The sequence below is a fragment of the Arvicanthis niloticus genome, chromosome 26 (genome assembly GCF_011762505.2).
Source record: "Arvicanthis niloticus isolate mArvNil1 chromosome 26, mArvNil1.pat.X, whole genome shotgun sequence".
NCBI classification, from domain to species: domain Eukaryota; kingdom Metazoa; phylum Chordata; class Mammalia; order Rodentia; family Muridae; genus Arvicanthis; species Arvicanthis niloticus.
Genome location: NC_133434.1, coordinates 19,198,131 through 19,218,038, shown reverse-complemented (window position 1 = coordinate 19,218,038; position 19,908 = coordinate 19,198,131). Strand labels below are relative to the sequence as shown.

At 40.2% G+C, this 19,908-nt stretch overlaps 1 protein-coding gene across 2 annotated transcripts in view; it reads left to right on the top strand.

Annotated features, from left to right (window-relative positions):
• Sik2 (salt inducible kinase 2) overlaps positions 1–19,908 on the top strand; it is a 102,290-nt gene that overhangs the window by 63,125 nt on the left and 19,257 nt on the right. For both annotated transcript variants that reach the window (XM_076925150.1, XM_076925149.1), the window contains exons 5-8: positions 11,540–11,664; positions 12,059–12,182; positions 13,364–13,584; positions 15,384–15,536. In XM_076925150.1, coding sequence (XP_076781265.1) covers positions 11,540–11,664; positions 12,059–12,182; positions 13,364–13,584; positions 15,384–15,536 — 623 coding nt within the window. The remainder of the gene's footprint in view (positions 1–11,539; positions 11,665–12,058; positions 12,183–13,363; positions 13,585–15,383; positions 15,537–19,908) is intronic.

The following is a 19,908-nucleotide window of genomic DNA, read 5'->3' as shown; positions in this document are numbered from 1 at the left end:
TTTTTTGTGTGTGTGTGTGTGTGTGTGTGTTTTGTTTGTTTGTTTTTGTTTTATGAGCAAACCAAATGCAGGGAGGTTAAATAACTTGTTAATGCAACACTAGTGATCAGCAGCACCTTTCCATCTCAAAATGAGATCTCTCTGGCCACTCCTTTGTACTTGCCAGGCATTATAAGTGGTGTCACTAAGTGAATTTTGCACTCCATTAATCTGAGAACTCCAGAGTACTTTAGCAGCCACAAGCAGCAGCTAGTGGGCAACACCAAGTGAAAACTGATAGGGAAAGAGCCTGGACTGGTCAGTGCAGGGAGTCTGCCCGAACACAGGTTCTCTCTGGAAGGCAGCTTGGGGAAGTATTAGTGATTGGAGTCATACTAATAGCAGACAGGCCTGATGACAGCTATGGGATCTATGGGATCAGTACTACTGACAGAACAAAACTTAAATATCTGCTGGCAAGAATGCCTAGAGAGAAACTCTGAACTCTTCTACCTCTTAAGTGTACCTACAGACAGACAGACAGACAGACAGACAGACAGACAGACAGACAGACATCTGGTATTTAATTCCTGCTAGCAGCAGCAGGGAGTTAAATAAGAATTATTACAGTTCCCTTCTCTATGGCCTGGAAGCCTCACTCCTCTCTGTCTCTCTGACCAGGTGAGAGGGAGGCCTGGAACAATTAACTCTTTGTGAACCAGGAAAAGAAAGTCATAGACACAGGAAGAAAAAAAAAAACTTTTACATATAGATACTGATAAACACACACATTCATTATATACATTCATACACACATTCATGTTGAGATGTTGGGCCTGTCTGTCTATCTCGTCCTCTCCACAAGTATATATGTATAGTTACATACACACACCTATACTTACACACACACACACACACACCTGTATATTTGGTGGATGGAGCAAAAGCCCCCACAAGCAGGTTTCATTTAGCAAGTGCCAGCACAGAAAGAACTCCCTCATTCTGGATAAAAAATAAACTCCAATCCTTATTGCTTAGAGAAAGAAAAAACTTCTACCTTTTTATTGAGTATTAAAAATCCCTGCCGCAAGTGTGTGGTGGCCTTTAATGCCAGCCCTCGGGAGGCGGACACGGTCAGATTTCTGAGATTTCTGAGTTCAAGTCCAACCTGGTTTCATTGTGTCAGTGAGTTCCAGGAAAAAGAAAAAAAAAAAAAAAAAAAGAAAAAGAAAAATCCCTGCCCTTCTCAGTAAGAAGAAACCTGGTGTTAAGAAAGAACGTGTTGGCCGGGCAGTGGTGGCGCACACCTTTAATCCCAGCACTTTGGAGGCAGAGGCAGGTGGATTTTTGAGTTTGAGGCTAGCCTGGTCTACAGAGTGAGTTCCAGACTACACAGAGGAAACCTGTCTCAGGGGAAAAAACAAACAAACAAACAAACAAACAAAAAAAAAAAAAAAAACGTGTCTCATGGTAAGAAGAAGCCTGCCTGCTCTCTCCTACTCTCTCTCTCTTTCTTTCTCTCTCTCTCTCTCTCTCTCTCTCTCTCTCTCTCTCTCTCTCTCTCTCTCTCATTCCTCTCTCTGCTTTCTCTGCATTTTCTCTTTTTCTGCTCTCCTTCTCATTGTTCCTAGTTCTTGTAATTTTTCAGGATGCATGATCACATGGTGTTCTAAGCATCTATTTTTCAAAAGTTCGCAAGTTCAAACACAAATTCAAATCATAAATTGAATAAAAAGTTACAACAAAGATGTTTGCATGTGTTTCCTAGTTAGCTCCACAGGTTAAGAGTTTAAAACAATAATTTTTATGTCTAAGTTAGCATGGTTTTATCAAGAGGCAAATCATCTGCCTAATGTCTTATTAATTTTGAGGTTTTGTATAGATAAACCAGGTAATATTTTATTGTTTGTATTTGCACCTACAATAAATTGTTCATCCTCAGTTTATAACCTTTAATGGTTTCACACCCATCCCAGAAGGAATGCTTTCCCTAATTGTAAATAAGTCTGCTTTCTCTCTTACTGCAACTAGCTCACGACACATGAAGGTTTACAGAGCGCTAATTGCAGCTTTTATATTTCAGAAGGCTCAAAATTACTTGTATAAATTTAGGAATTCTATAATAAAATCATTATTAGGAATTATGAAATCATCCATTTGTCTACATAGCATCACTACAAGACAGTACTTTTTCGTTGATCTGCAGAAAATCTGCCCGATAGGGTGGGCTAATGCCTAGGAATTGTTATATGACAAGAAAAGCATTGCAGCTGCAAGACACAATCCTGAGATGAATGTCTTGGGACCTTGCCTCTTAGAGCTCACTCATCGAAGATCATGCAAAAACAATGGGCCACCTTCAGGAAAGTAACCTTAGCATATTCTAGATGTCTCCTGACATGTCAGGTGGTCAGGGTCAGATCTTGAAGGATTCCACAAGGATTCCAAGGTTTAGATGTGGTTTTTAAAAGGATTTTTCTTGTGTACTTATAGGGGTTTTAGCTGTTTGAGAATTTTACATATGTATCTTGATTAATCCACTCTTCCTCTTTTTTGAGGAGTGGGGGTTGGGGGGAGGTGAAAAAGGATTTCTCTGTATAACCCTGACTGTCCTAGAACTCTCTATAGATTGGGCTGGCCTCAAAAATATACCTGCCTCTGCCTTCCAAGTGCTGGGATTAAAGGTATGTACCACCACACCCATCTGACCCCTTTTTATCTAGTCTCTATATGACTTTTCCCTCCCTACATTATGTGATTATTCTGTTTTGTTTTTTTAACCCACTGAGGCTGCCTAGTGCTGTCTTATATGTGCATGGGTATAGAACGAACTGTTGGAGCATAATAGCCTCTTAGAAGCTAGATCCCCAAAGAAAACTTACTCTGCCTCCCTGAGAAGCCATCAGTTCACCTAAAGGTAGAACTTCATGAGTCCCTCCCCCATGCATGCTGGGATTTTGCCCAACTTGATCTTGTACAGGACTTGTAGGAGAAGTCCCACCCTGTGGGTTCCAGTGTGTGACAGTGCTGATATGCCCAGTAACTACTGTTTTAATGCAGAGGTCCACTACCTCTGTCTTGTACAATTCCCCACTTCCAGGATGATTCTTGAGCTTTGAGGGAGGGGCCATGGTATAGCTGTCCCATTTAAGGCGGAACACTCTACAACAGTCTCTCACCCTCTGCATATTGACCAGGTGTGATCTCTGTATTGTTCACTGTTGTAAAAAGACGCTTCTCTGAAAGTATAGGCCAGGTTAGAAGCTTTTAATATCTCAGAATTCTTGACTTTTACAGAGATCAGCACAGAACAAATGGAACTCCACATAAAAAGATCAAAAGGAAAACAAAACAAAATTATTGCTTAATTTATTAACTTCCCCTGCTTCTTTTGCTTATTAAGATTTCTATAATTTGCTAAAAATGAACTTTTTAAGCCACTTATGTTGAAGATGTTGAAGTTAAAAGGACAAATCAAAATCATGTTTTCACTTAATATACCTATATTTAAAAGACAAATAGAAAGGTAAATCATGGATATTTTTCATAATTGTAGAAGCATGGCTCTGAAATTAATTTTAGCATATTATTTTAGCAATAGTGCAGAGCCATGGGTTCACCGGCAGGCTATGTTCAAGTTGTCTCAATCATGAAATAGGAACTTGGGACATTCTGGGGAAGGCTGGAACAAAGCAGCACGGCTTTCAGGAGATCCTGTCCTTGCAGCAGTTTGTTCCTCGCCATCTGGCTATTTTACTTATAATGACCACTATGCATTAAGTTATATTTAGTTTTAATCTCCAACTTTCACATCTTGAAAGTTTTATAGTAAATACCTGATGATTCAAATATAATTACTTGGAGGAAGTTTTCAGAACATAACTACAACTCAGAACTGGATAGATGGCTCAGCTGCAAAACGCACCCAGTACCGATGTCAGACAACTCACAACTACCTGTAACTCCAGCTCCAAAGGATCCAGCACCCCCTTTTAGACTCTGCAGGCACTGTGTGCACAATATTTAAATAATAAAAACAAATCCTTTTTTAAAAAATTACTACAATCCAAATGAGTCTGAATAGGCAGAACAGATATAGGCTCTGCTGATGCCATTGTATCTGTCACATTGGATAGACTAATTAACTTCTCCAGGTCAGAGCTTCTGTTCTCTTACTTAGAAATTACTGTGTTTTTCAGGGACAGTATGTAGAGATTAATAATTATTTAAGACAAGGAGTCAGCCGGGCGGTGGTGGCACACACCTTTAATCCCAGCACTTGGGAGGCAGAGGCAGGCAGATTTCTCAGTTCGAGGCCAGCCTGGTCTACAGAGTGAGTTCAGGACAGCCAAGGCTATACAGAGAAACCGTGTCTTGAAAAACCAAAAAAAAAAAAAAAAAAAAAAACAAGGAGGCAATACAATGTAGTAGGTAAGAAGTGGGCCACTTACTGGCTTACTGGCCTTAGAGACACTGTCTCACCTCCCTGTTCTCAGTTTCCATATCTGGAAAAAGGGAATGACACAGGCTCTTATCACACAGTGGCTGTTACTTGAATTAATATTTGCAAAGTACTTAAAACTGTGCCTGGTACTTGGTCCTGTTCAAGTGTTTGTAAAATAATTGTTAGTTAAATTTCTTGGCACCATGTAAATACTTAATAAAAGGTGGCTGCTGTTTGTGTTCAATGCATAATTGTTTCATTGAAATAAAGCTGTAAAACTTTGATAACCAACTAACCTCCTTCAGCACATTAAAAAAACAAAACAAAAAAGTCAGCTAGCCTTAAAGTCTTATTGATGCAAAGAGTAAAGGACAAGGAGAGTGCATCATTGAATTATTTCTGTCTGATTAACATTTCCTCTGAGCAAACCTTAGGTGTAATTAGTAATGCAAAGTTAGCTAGCTTAGTCTGACCTGTGTGTCACGTCACTTACCTGAGCCTAGAAGGAAGGCTTCTTTTCTGACTTGTTTGGTGACTTATCACCTCTGCCATTGTTTCTGCACCTTCCCACTTACTAGAAGATCTTGAGATAAGGTTTCCATGTATACAGTTTCAGTCCTATGCCCTAGAAATGAGAAAGGATGCAGATGAAAAGGGGATTGATTGAAAGATATTTGTTGACCTTCTTCCTTTCATTATCCCCCTGCTACTGGTATCATAGTAATGGGAAGATAGCCTTGTGGTACAAGCGAGATGACATCCATCCATCAGTCCTGCAGGCTCAGTTCATCAAACCTGCATAGGCCTTCATTGATGTTGTTCTTCCCACCCTTTCTCCATGAAAGGATTATCATTTCTTTGTTCTTGGCTCTTGGATTCCCTGATTGGACACAGTTAGATGGTTCTAGATGGTTCACACAGGTCTGAAGATAACATTTCATCCCAGCTTTGTTGCCTTCCTGACAGATCCTGTCAGACAGTAACTGATAATTGGAGGTAAATGAGGCTTTTTCTCGATGGTGGACAACAAAATATGCATTGAAGTCAGCGTTGGCTAATGGAGCCGCAGTCTGTGCGATGAGGCAGCCTGGTTCCTGTCACACTCCTGCCTTTCATTTGTCAACATTTATTTCTTCGTGATTGTCTTCGTCACTCATATGATAATTACAATTACTCCTTTCATCAGGCTGGATAGTGTTATTCTGTTGGTCATTTAAGAACGATGAAATTTAACCCTCAAACAGTCTGCTCCTCAGCAAAGGAAATTATTTTTAATTTCTAAAATCACATTGGAGTGTGGAAGGAGGGATGTGCGTGCACGCATCTCTCTCTCTCTCTCTCTCTCTCTCTCTCTCTCTCTCTCTCTCTCTCTCTGTGTGTGTGTGTGTGTGTGTGTGTGTGTGTGCATGTGTGTGTGTGTTGTACCTGAAAAGGGAAGTGCAAGTCTGGAGGTCAAAGCACAACTTGGAAGAATCAGTTCTCAGCTTCCGCTGGGTCCTGGAAGTTGAACATAGGTTGGAAGGCTTGGCGTCAGGAGACTTTACCCACAGAGCCATCATCGCATCAGCCCAAGAATTTTTGTAAAATTATAAGTTAGACATTATAACACACTGTTAGAGATTTAAAATGCCTGAGATGTGATACATAAAAATTATTTACTTATTCTTGGCTTAAAATAAAGATAGGGTTTATTTATTTTCCTTTTTAAAAAAAAAATGACTTAGATTACTAAACAATTTCTTCTTAATTAAAAAGGAAACACAGAAAAGGTTTAGTAATTATTCTTTTGTTACTACTACAGTAAGTACTGGCCAACAGTTAATCTACTTTCCTATCATCTGTTCCTTCATGCTCAAACTCCTGGCATCACTTCCAAGATGTCTAGAGGGACAGAAGCTCGGGCCTGCTGAATCCAAAGCTGCACCTTAGCTGTTTCCAGCTGCATCTCCGTTTTGTCTATTTCATTACTTTATCCCAACAAACAATAGAAATCTCTCCTGTGCTTGGTGTTCCCATTAGGTGGTAATCAACAACAGCTTATTTACTCTTTATATGACTTTTTGTTCCTAAAGCAGTAGCCCTTTTCTAATGATGCTTGGATACTGGTAAATCATGCCATTTATCATGATAGCAGTAGTGATTTTTGTTGTCAGGAAGATAAAGGTCAGTCATCTTTCAAAACACAGCAGAAAACACCAAGAGTTCTAATATGTGATACTTGTGGTTTGTAACTGGTTAGATTAGAGATAGTTAGGTGACTCAGCTTCTGAGGCCTGGTTGATTCCCATGAGTGTCAGTAGCGGATCTTTGATCCTATCTTTTATAAATATTCAAACCATACATAAACCAAGTGAATGAATGTAGATGTACCAGGAAATCTTGAGGCTATTGTGAGAGTAAAAGTTCAGAGTATTTGCTTTAGTATCACAGGGAGGGAGACAGGCATCATCTGGACATAATGAGGACAGAGTTGTCTGCATCATGCGCTCTTAGAATGAATATAGAATCCTAAAATGAATGTAACGATGCATTGAAATACAGCTCTACAAACATCCCTAACTGCTCTTGGACACAAACACCTGATAGACCAGCTTCATCTGGCACAGAAAATAATTTATAATCCTCTTCTCTGTTTAATGGTAGGTACTGATCCTGGATTTTGGGTAGCTTTGCCTTCAATTGTAAGTTATGTTAAACTGCCTAGGCATACTTGGGGCTTTGATGGAACAGTTTTAACAGTTATAATACCTGACCTGTATTTGAACTCAGTTTTACTCACTTGTAGCTGTGAATACTTAAACATATCAGCAAAACACATAATGGTGATCTGGAGCTTAATCCACTTTCTAAATACTATTATCCAACAAAAAGAACCACAGTATCTTGGAGCAATAGTGGTGTTAAGGGCAAAGAAGATACAAGATGAGCATGGGTAATCTTTTGGTGTCTGAAGATACAGAAGTACTTAAAGCTAAATTTTAAAAAAATGTTAAATGAAGTAGGTTGACACAGGATTAGCCAAACCTGGAACAATTGGAATATCAGAATAAATAACAGCAGTATTCTGTTATAGCTTAAAGAGTCAAATATTTACAATAGTAAATTAGTAAAATAGTAAAGCAGTGTAATAAATATCTCTTCCTCACAGAGGAGTTGTAATAAACGAGGTGATAGATTTAGTTAGTTAGATTTGGCCATTGCACAATGCAAACATATCAGAATATCACACTGTAGTCCGTAAATCCATATTATTTTATATTTGGCATTTAAAAAGTGAGACTAAGATGGCTCATCATGGGTAATGAGACTTGCTGACAAGCTATAACTAGAGTTGAATCCCTGCAATCCACATGGTGGAAGGAAAGAACTGATTCCAACAAGTTCTCTTCTGACACCTACATGTGCGCCATGGCACATACATGCCTCCACACATAGATAAACAAATATTTCTAACTGAAATTTTAAAAATAGAAATGAGACCATCTATCAAGGAAACTATCTATTTGATCCTCTGATCTGACATGACCTGAAATCAAAGTCTAGATAGATAAAGGAGTGCCTCTCACCCCAACAGCTGAAGTGGGGGCTGTTTCTAAAGCTGTTGCCTGTCTGTGGAATGTGTTCTCTTAACACATTAGCTGCCTTGTCTAGCCTCAGTAGGAGAGACTCTGCCTAGCCCAGCAGAGAGCTGATATGCCAGTGTTGGGGAATATCCAAGGGGGGGGGGGGCTCTGCTCTCTCAGAGGAGAAAGGGAGGGGAATAGGAAGATGAACTCTATGAACGGGGGAATGGGAGGAGTTAGGGCAGCAAGCAGAATGTTAATAAAAGTGGGGGGGGGAGTCCAAGTGAACATTTCCCTAATAGTTGGCTAAAGCGGATGATGATGAACATCTGTTACTATTCTACTTCTGCGTTGTTGAGACTCTTGCTCTATGTTTTCTTCTGTGGATAACAATATACATGTGTGGCATTTTTATATGTAGTGAGTGCTTCGTATGATGAAATAAGAATATAGAGGGCTTTTTGTATCTGTGGGTTCCACATCCTGGGATTTAACCAACCCACAGATGGAAAATACTGAGTAAAATGTCACATTATTGCTCATGGCTAGGTCTTACCTCTGATTTTAAGTTATATTATGTAGACAGGCCTAGGAAACTTGAACTTCCACTAAACTTGTGCAGAGTTTTTGTTGTTGTTGTTTCTTGCCATTTACCCTAAGAAATTAAATAAAGCAACTAGTTAAATTGTTTCTGAACTGTATTGGGTATTATACATAATCCAGAGATGATTTAAAATGTACAGGGAGAAGTATTGAAGTCGTAGGCAGGTACTGCCCCTTTTTATATAAGGGGTCTAAACAAGCAGATTTTAGTGCCCACTGTGTGTCCTGTAACCAGTCCTCCATAGATACTGAAGGGCAGTTGTGTAATTCATTCTGCCTTAGTAAATGGTAATCAGAAATCTTAAATTTTTTCCTATTTCATCTACTTGCTTACTCCTTACTTCATTTACTGTATGCTGTTTACAGAAAGCTGTAAATAAAGAACATTTTTCATATTTTTATGGAGAAATATAAATGGTCTTTTTAAATGCCATTTCATTGCCAATTCTTTTACCTGGAATTATTAGCTTGGTCACAAATAGCTATAGCTCACTGTGTCGGGGAAGGATGCAAAGGTGTAGGTAAAGCTGGTTTCTGTCCCATGTCTGCAGCACAGTAGCAGCTGCATCACCTCTCTCACAACTGCTTGACTCTCTCCTAAAACAAGTCTTCCACATCGCTTTACTAGGAAGATTCCTCAAAGACTCCTCATGTAATAATGTAATATTATATTGTAATGGTATATGCAATACATGTAGTAAAGTAATATGTAATAGTGCTCCTTTAGAAGACATAGATATGGGCTGCACCTGTGGCTTTCCTTGCATGAATGAACCCCTCACTGCCATTTACTGAGTACACGCTGTGTTTCAGTGATATTATTTATTTTTTCTACTTAAATCTTAACATACCCATTATGTTATCACAAAAATAATTTTGGAAGTGCTCTGTCAGAGGTTCTTGAATATGGTCATGTGTGGTTCTGTGAGCCTAGCTGCCATAAGTTTGATTGTTCCACAGAATCAGATAACCTAGAAAGCATGTGTCTGTTTAGTACCTCTTTCTTGTGACTAAACAGGGTGCTTTCTCTGCCTAAATCTGTAAAAATTAATTTGGACTGGATGATCTGGACAGTGATTCTTGCTCTCTTGATAAGAAGTGTACCAATCAGCGACCTCAAGGCTGTCTTCCCAATAGGCTTGTGTCTTTCTTCCTTTGAGTTCATTTCACCAGTGTGGAGAAGTTCTGAGTGAAGCGCCCTATCCAGCTCTTTAAGACATTGGAATTTTTATCTTGCTACCTGGAGAGTATCTTCAGTTTATATATATTGAAAACCTCATCTTACCATTGTGTGAGGAGCCCAGCCTCCTCACACATCTGTCCCAGAGTTTGGATGTGTCTCTGTACAGGAAATTAACCTTTTATGTTTTAAAGTAGATGTAATTATCTTATTCTTCACTCATTCTATAGTTTTTCTAGATTAGAAACTTACATCTCTATATACGAGTTATAAGGTGGCAGAAGTGGCTAGTATTTGAGGTCAAATAAAGAAGACAAAGATTCCTGGTCATTTACATTGTAAAGATGGATGTGATTAGCATCATGCCTTCATATGTCCACGTATGGCCCACCAGGCATAAATGCGAGGCTTTTTCCTGGGTGCACCATCTTTTCTCTACTGACAGTTTTTCTACTCTCTCTTTATAGTTAGTTCCTTGTGACCTTTTTCTCAGGAAGTTAATAGTGGTAGTAGTGGTTTCACAGAAGAAGTGCTGACATTTCACATCTGGGCTCTTTTTATGTCTTTAATCTCATTAATCCTCACTGCATCTTATCTGGGCAGTTAGATTATTCTCACTTGTGTAGCTTTGGGAACCTAAGCTTCAGAGAAGTAAAATACCTTTTCTGTGACACTAGAGTTAGAAGAGACAAAACTATAATAAGTCAGTTCCACTTCTCCTGAATTTGTAGTTATTATACTCCTCCATGAAGCGGCTGTGATATGGTTACAGTCTTTGCTGAGCTTAATGCCTACCTGTTCTTATGTCAGCAGGCTGAGAGAATATCTTCCCCAAGGGACTAATGTGTGTTGTCTCAAGGCACAAACAAAGCAGTAGTTTACATTAGCACATTGGTACCTCATAAAAGCTGCTACTAGGTATGTTTATTATTGCAGCTTTACAAATGGGGAAACTAAGGTTCACAGGTGCTGACCTTGGCCCCAAAGCCAGTCTGTCTCGCAGTGGAGACTGGGTCCACTCCTCCTTGAGTCTCTGCTTAAGCTCCCTATGCATGTAATGTTTCACATGCACTATCAAGAGCCAGATCATCTTAGTTTCAAGACTCAAAGTACAAGAGAGTGTGAGACTAACTCGGATGGCAGTGAGAATTTGTTTCTTGAGTGTTACAAAAGGGGCAACCACATCTATGACAAAGGACACTGGAAGCGTGTATGCATATGTATATTGAAGGCATTGTGTACAGTGTTTGCAAAGTGCATTCTAGGTACCAAAACTGTAGATTCAGCATGACTAAAATTGTAAGGAGAAAGGCTTACAGTTGTTTTGAAGTATCATGCCACTGCACTCCGTAAATGAGCACATAGGTGATAGTGGTGACGGATGGCTTGTAGCAGACCATGTGCTATCGTTTGTTGTGAGGTTCTCAGACGGGTGTCTGCCTAGAGTGGGATGTATAGATCAACATTTAAAGAGCTATTACTTACCAGGTTCTCATCGCCTCGAAAGCCGATGTATGTGGCTACTTAGTTTTTGCTCATTTGCCTCCTATAGACTTTATGGAATTAAAAGTTTGTTAGTAATCATCAAACAACTGATGTTTGACAATAATCAGATTCACAGTGGTTGTTCACACAAATAGATATTTCAGCAAAAAAAAAAAAAAGGGGGGGGCATTGTCATAGTGGTCCCACGTTATAAGAATGATTACTGAGAAGTGCAGTACAATTTGAGAGCAGAGATAAAAGTAACATTTATTTCCATCCCAATAGATTTCGGCTTTGGAAATTTCTTTAAAACTGGTGAACTGCTGGCAACATGGTGTGGCAGCCCCCCTTATGCAGCCCCAGAAGTCTTTGAAGGGCAACAATATGAAGGACCACAGCTGGATATCTGGGTATTGCTTTGCTGTGCTGTGTTAAGTGTATCTATCACGATAGTTGGTTCTCTGGCCTATCTCAGAAGCTCCTGGTAGTCTTCTCCCCATCCAGCAGACAGTTGTTAGTCAGAGGACCTGGAAATGGATCCCTAGGGAAGAATGTCTAGAGACAGGTGTTGTCATCCTAATGACAGCAGTGATTTGAAGTAACATGGTAAATGATCAAATTCAGGCCACTTAGTATTTATTATGCTTAATCTCACCACAGGAGATAAGACTTTCAAATTTTGAGAAAATAACAAATTCGGACAGGAATCCATCAATCTATGTGATTTTAAGAGCCATGTGATGTTTAGGGAACCAGAGTGTTTGAAGTGCTCCCTGAAAATGACTGCATTGCTTTCTTCCCTAGAGCATGGGAGTTGTTCTTTATGTCCTTGTCTGTGGAGCTCTGCCTTTTGATGGGCCAACTCTCCCGATTTTGAGGCAGAGAGTTTTGGAAGGAAGATTCCGGATTCCATATTTCATGTCAGAAGGTAACAAGCTGTTCATCACATTAGTTGTGCATTATGGAGTCTACACTGCATGAAGTTCTAGCCAGTTCCCTTACTGAGAGTTTGGTACCAGATAAAATGACTGAGCCATTTTAAAAGCCATGGAGCTCTGCAACACCCTCCATATAGACAAGACAGGTTCCAGCCTTCTCCCTTGTAACTGAGAACAGAAGCCACCCAGATTAAGAGCAGCAAGTCTTCCCATTCAGCTTGAGTCTATAAATGTCCCTGTTTATTTTAGACTTATAGAAACACTCCATAGATACAGGCTTACAACCATTTTACTCTGTGTATGAAATAGATTTTCAAAATTAAGTTTTTAAAATCAAGACAACTGGTGGAACTCTGGTGAAGTAAATGGAAATGCCTCAGTCCCTACCTCTCTTATTTTGAGCTGTCATATAGACAGTTTGATTTATTTTTGAGTTGTGTCTTTAGTTTTCTTGGGAAAGCAAGTTCACATAGGCTTTGGAAACAGATAGCTACCTGGATGGAATACTGAGTTCACCGTTCACTGGCCATGCAGTTTTGACTCATCTGTACAGTGGATCTAACAGTAGTTCCTACTCTAGATATGTCAAAAGAACGGTTAAATTACTCTGCACAAAGCACTTAGCACAGTGCCTGAGAGACATGAGTGGCAGGAGGCTGGGTTGGAGGGGGCTAGTGAAGAGCTTGGTTTTATGCAGTTGCAGCTGCAGTGTACTTAGTGTAATCAGAAACAGATCAGTATACATGTCCTTGGCAACACTGATGAGAAAGCAGCAGCTCACTGGAAAGAGCTCGCTGCTCACCACCTGGCTTTACTGAGCATGCCTCAGTATGACCGAGGATCATTATACAAGTTCATTATACTTGCTCTGGGAATGAAGCTTAATTTTTTTTTTTCCTTAGTGGAAATCTAAGTCTATGACTAGATAGTTTGAGAAATACACTAGAAAGATTTCTTTAGTATACAGATAGACTTGTTCTCGCCTGTGTTTCTTAAATATTTCTTGAGTATCTGAACTTGACCAGTCTATCATTCATGTATTCATTTGCTCATTTTTCCTTCTGCTTTCTACTAAAGGATACAAAGATTGTTGTACAAGTCACATGGGTCATGCAAGTACATAGGATTGAAGGTGATGGATGTGACCTTTTTAACCTTGCATTTTCTATAGATTGTGAGCACCTCATTAGAAGGATGTTGGTCCTAGATCCTTCCAAACGGCTAAGCATAGCTCAAATCAAGGAGCACAAGTGGATGCTCATAGAGGTTCCTGTACAGAGGCCTGTTCTCTATCCACAAGAACAGGAAAACGAGCCATCCATTGGAGAGTTTAATGAGCAGGTTCTGCGACTGATGCACAGCCTTGGGATAGATCAGCAGAAGACTATTGAGGTAAAGTGATGGGGATGTCTGCAGAGGTTTAAATGCTCTTCTGCATGTGTCACTTGGAGCTCCATGGCCACCCCTGTCATCCTAGTGTTTTAGCACACCCATCCCCAGTGCCTGGTGCTCTGCTCAGAGTTCCCTGAGGATTACATCACGCTCTGTTTATAGTTAGTTGCTGTTATTCAATCCCTAAACCCCTTCCTTTACCCTACCTGCCAAAACATCCAAGAAAAGATTTTTGGAGGATTAGGAAAAGACCAAGATTAAAACTTAAAAATACAAGGTAGAGGAGGCTGGGCATAGTGGGGCACACTTTTAATCCCAGTACTGAGAGGCAGACAGATCTTTGTGGGTTCAAGGATAGTCAGGGTTACATAGTGAGACCCTAGCTCAAAAAAAAAAAAAAAAAAAAAAAAACCACAGAGTAGAAAGTTTCTTCCAAAGTGAAATATGGATTTCATATTGGTATTAAAATAGTTTATATGGACTACATATATGGAGCAAGACTAAGGGCTGAGCCAAGAGACAAAAGGAAGGAATGAGATTGAAGACAGTCAGTGGAGGTGAGGAAAACCAGAGAAAACAGGCAAGTAGGTTGTAATTTGGAACTATTAATGGTTATAGAACTAAGAACTCTATAAACCTGGAAATTTCCTTTTGGCTTTTTTTTCTACCTAGTAGTTAGCATGCTTATAGAACAGACATAGCACCTGTCCAACAGCCCCTCCAAAGCAGAGCAGAGCCTTAGGGAGACCGTTTATTGTCACCTGTTGTAGCCATGAGCAAAACCAAACTTGCTCTCTCAATCCGTGCATTGTGCACTCAGTGACATTTTCCCATGCTTGTCCATGGAGTAGATCCTGGGTGGCAGCTTCTGTGGGGTCTCTCTAGCCTGTGGGTTTTGTTTTCACTGAGGGTTTTGTGGATCCATGTTGCCCTATATAGCACCCAGTCGATTGTCAGGTAAAATTAGAAGCCAAAAGAGAAGTTGTTTCTCTGTAGCATTGGCATCCCGGGAAAGCTGGCAGACTAATAATGTGAAAATTTTGGGAAGCAAGTTTATTTTCAAGGTTTCCAAAGGGTGGAGCTGCAAAAACAAGAGGAAAGGATTACCTAAGAATGCAGACACACTGTCTCTCCATCTAGCATGCAGATGTCATTCTCCAGCCCAAAATAATCACCAGAAAGTTCACAAAGGCTTTGTTCATTCACCAGAGCTTGCAGTGATTTGAACTTTGACTAAAGCTATAAAGTTAGAAGTTTGGGCACAGGGAGTTGATCAGGCATACACGGGGAGACAGGGCCATATCACAGCACCAGCAGTCACGGTGCAAGGCAGTGATGGCATTTTCTCTTAATGCAGAAGAATTAATGGATTTCTGATAAAGAAATAGGACCAAACAGTCATTTAAAGATGTCACCTTTGATGAATTTAGAGATCTGAAGTGTATGTCTTACTGTCTGAATTCTAGAAAGGTTTTTGCTTGGAGGTATACGTCGCTACTGTATTTTTTTTTAAGTACCTTGGTGTCTAAAATTATGTGAATGAAAATAACACCCTAAAACCTTAAGCCAAAATTACTATGGAAATTTATGTGAGTGGATCTTAGAGGGCTCACTTGGTCCTGTGCCCTTGGGCGGAACATCATGGCAGAGGCTGGTCTTCCCTCTTAGAAAACATGAGACAGAAAGAAAAGGTTTTGTGATTTCATTTTCAGGATACATGATTCCCTGTCTTTAAACAGGTATAGACCCTCCGTTGGTGTTCACAGTTGTCTACCTTCAGCACCTGTTTTCTCTTTCAGTCTTTGCAGAACAAGAGCTATAATCACTTTGCTGCCATTTATTTCTTGCTGGTGGAGCGTCTGAAATCACATAGGAGCAGTTTTCCTGTGGAGCAGAGGCTTGATGGCCGCCAGCGCCGGCCTAGCACCATTGCTGAACAAACAGTTGCCAAGGTAACAACAGCCGTGTAGCCAATAGTCTCATTTTGTATGTGCCTTTTTATGTTGGACACATTTTTTATCATTTTGTACAAAACGTTAAGATCTCATCCTCTACAGTTTTTTCTAGAAAGTCTCATCCTCTGTCGTTCACTAGATTCTCAAAGCTCAGCATCTTCCTCCTTTTAAGGATTGACTTGATTTTCAGTTCTTTTCTTTAAGAGGTATTTTATCTTTTAATCATTTGCTAATATTGAGAATTGATGGAACCAGCCTGTACTTCAGTTCATTTACAGAATTTTTTTACAAATTGACTGTGTGCAAGCTGCTGTTATTAGGCACTGTGAGAGTTTAAATGCATGGGACATCATCGTGGTTCTCAGAGCTGTATTGTAGAAGCAAAAATACAACCAGGATCATCCTTCAAAGCAAGATGAGGGCAAGGGAGAGAGAGGCCCAGAGAATAGGGAGCTCCATGGGAGAGATGACATGTAAAACATGAAGGTGTGAGACCCTGACAGAGACATGCAGTACTGAAAACATTATGACTAGAGAGGAGACACCCAGTCATGGACACAACTGCTCACATGGACCATTGTAGGTCTTGTTCCTATTAATTCAGCCCATTTGAACTTAAGTCTACAGAAATAAAAATTTGGAGTGGTAAGTGGAAACCATATTGTGAAAAGCTCTAAATGCCAAGGATGACTTGACTTATAAGTGAAGAAGTGATAATGAGCTTCTGAAGACCATAAGGTAGTTAGTCTGAGAGTTGGAAAGGATGGTGTGGTTAGGAAAGACCAGGGGCAGGAGGTTGTTTGTTTATTTTGAGACAAGATCGCACTGGCTGGCCTAGAACTTGCTATATAGACTAGGCTGGACTTGAACTCACAGACATTTACTTGCCTGTCTTTCCCAAGTACTGGAATTAAAGGCATGTGCCACCTGGCTCAGCCTTGGAAGAACAGAAATTTTTGAGAAATGCTCATGAGATTCTTATACTAAGTGGGATGCAGGATGCTGAAGATTTAATGTGGTACTGGGAGAAACAGGGACAAAGGCCAAGAAAGGCAGACCTCATGTGAGTGTAGCTCTGATTTGGAGGTGCAGTTGCACTTAGTGGTTAAAAGCAGGGACACCAGAGCAAACCCCAGATTCTGTGCCTCGATTTACCTGTTGTAAAGTGGTAGTGACACAAAGTGCTTCGACAAGGTGAGTTGGTATCTGTGAAGCCCATGAATTGTACATAACAAGCGCTGAGTGTCTGTTGCACCGTAGAGTTAGAGATGACCTTCTTCTCACTGTCCTCAAAAGCCTGAGGGCACAGTGGTGTCATGGCTCAGTGCCAGGAGAAAATGTGGTCTGGAGGTCTCTGACTTGTGTGAGTCGAGGCTGGGAAAGGAGTGCTTCTCCCAGTTAGGATACTTCTGCTTCTGTAAGCAGCATCAGTGGACTCTGATGGACAGGGACAGGAGGAGTTTTTGCATTGGTTTCTGCAGAACACGAGAAGGGAGGGGGGGATGAACAGTCTTGATTTATAACAGGTGAATTTTATTTATATATTATATATATATTTTTATATTAATATCCTAAAAATAATGTGGTAATGCAAATGTGAGGCAACACTACATCAATGTAGCTTCAGATATTTGGATTAGAGTATTTCTTTTTTTTTTTTTGGTTTTTTGAGACAGGGTTTCTCTGTGTAGCCCTGGCTGTCCTGGAACTCACTCTGTAGACCAGGCTGGCCTCAAACTCAGAAATCCACCTGTCTCTGCCTCCCAAGTGCTGGGATTAAAGGCGTGCGCCACCACCGCCCGGCGGATTAGAGTATTTCTAAACACTCGAGAATCTTCAAAATTGAATAGCACTGCTTTTAAGCAAGAGTAAAGGAGAAAAAAAGAACTCCTGAGCTGTGTGGTCAATAGTGAGCTGTAGTGCTGTCTTTCCTGTGTACAAGTGTGGCCAGGCAAAAGGATAGCAATCAGGATGCCCAATGAAGTAACGGGTTTCCTCAGCTAAGCTTCTTTATTCTTCTTAAACATTCACAAGTGCGAGTGGTGAGGGCTTACGTCAGCAGTTGTTCCCCAGCAAGTGCACGTGTTATTGTACAAGATATCCTTTCCTGTCTGCATGGTGAGCAAATCCTTCAGATATCTCAACTTTTATTTGATTTGGCTTGAGGTACAGGTGTATAGTATACGTGGCTTCTTTTACTTGCTGACTTTGTTACTGCCAAGTACATCACACATTCTTTTCATTGTACACATTGGCCAGGTCAGCATCAAACTGCATACTATAATTTTAAATGTGTCCAATTCTAATAGAAGGCTTCCTAGCTTACCTACTAACTTGTTGAAAGTGCCTTCTGAGCCCTCTAACAAGGAAGACCCACAGCTGAAGAAATGTTCCCTGCTCTCTGTGTTTTAGTCTGCCTTGTTAAATAAAAAAAAAAAATAAAAAATAAAAAAAAAAACTGGTTTCTCTGTTTTGGTTGTAAAAGTTTTAATAGAGCATTTTTGTTTTGATTCTCTGATTTTGTTTGTTTAAAGAGAGAGTAGATCGCTTGTTCCCTGACATTGCAATAAACAAAACTGAGAAAATAGCATGATCTTATACAGAGAACACACACACTCTAGAGTCATGCAGACCTTAAGTTCCATAGAAAGATGAATGATTTTGCTCAGGTAAGAATTTCTGAGATCCTGTGTTCTTAAATATACAAGGAAAATGGTGCCTCCATAATAAGATTGCTACCAAGGGCTGGAGAGATGGCTCAGAGGTTAAGAGCACTGACTGTTCTTTCAGAGGTCTGAATTCAATTCTTAGCAACCACATGGTGACTCACCACCATCCCAATGCCCTCTTCTGGTGTGTCTGAAGACAGCTACAATCTACTCATATAAAAAATAAATAAATCTTTAAAAAAAAAAAATTGCTGCCAAGATAAAACTAGTCAACCTGTGGGGACAGCTGCATTCAGCAAAGCATAGCTCTCATCTGCAAGGTAATGTCATAGCCACCAAGGTCCCTGAAATACTCCAGGGCTAACCCTTGCTCATAGGCAATCATTAGTTTAATGATGGAGTACCCTTATTATTTTGTAGACAACAGTGAGCTGCTCACTGTATGTAGGTGGCCAGTACTCTCATTCACTGTGTATCATGCCAGAAATATCAGGCAATGATTTAGGAAAAGAAAACTCTTATCTTTTTGTCATCGACCCTAAATACTAGTTTTTAACAACCCTCCTACTTCAAGTTTGTATCGGCTTCAAGCAGGTGAAGATGAAGCAGTTGTCTGTTTTCTTTAATTGCTGATTAGAGGTTGCTCCACAATCATAGGACAAAGCTTACTCTTAAGTTGTTTGGGTTGCCATAGCAAAATGGCAGATGATTTACTTTCTCATGGTTCTGGAGGCTCAAGGCACATGGTCTGGTGTCTGCAGTGAGTTTCTACCAGGAACTCTCTAAGCTAACCGATGGCTACCTCCTGCTGTGCCCTCTCAGCAACATGGATTATGGGGAAGCCCTGTGTGTCTTACACCTCTTGTGAGAATACCAGCCTGCCATGTAACAAAGGCCTGTAACTCAGAGGCCAGGAGGGACAACATAGTAACATTCTGTCATCACCTTTATAATTTGAGAATACCTTTGTGCTTGATATCCTCCCTGATTAAAAAGGACAGTTTTTGCCCAGCACTGAGGATTGAATCCAGGGCTTTGTAGGTCCTTGTTAAATACTCAACCATGCCACATCTTAGCTTCTGAAAGACAGCTCACACAGACATGAAAACATATCATTCTGTTTCCTAGGAAGTGTCACACCAAAATATTATTCCTCAGTCTAAGTTCATGGTCAATTTCTGCAGTCCAAGTCAAATGTAAAATTTGTGGAAGAGACCAGGTATGACAGTGTGCCTAGAGTCCTAGCACTGTGGAGCCTGAGGCAGGAGGATTAAGGTATCAGCGCCAGCTAGAACTCCAAAATAAGACCTTACCTCCAAGACAGGAAAAGAAAAAGGAAGAAAGAGGGAAAAAAAGAAAGAAAAAGTTGTCAAGGAAAATGTGGTGTGCTTAATCTGATACAGCTCAGTCCACCCTAAAGAATTAGGGAACAGGACAGAGATGGAACAGCCTTGTGATCAGATGTGGCATCTCATTTACAGTACAGTGTCTGCAGGTAAGGTGTTCCCAGCTCTCAGACAGAAGGAACAGGTTAAGAATTGGAGAACTAGAAATCAAACTTTTTATTTTGCCCTTTAATTGAAAGCTGAGAGTAGGATGTACTAACTGTACATTTATTAGGAAATGAAAGTGTTATGTGGTAGGCAGAGAGAGGCCCAAGATATACAACATAGGACCAAAGAAGAATGATGGGCAAGAAG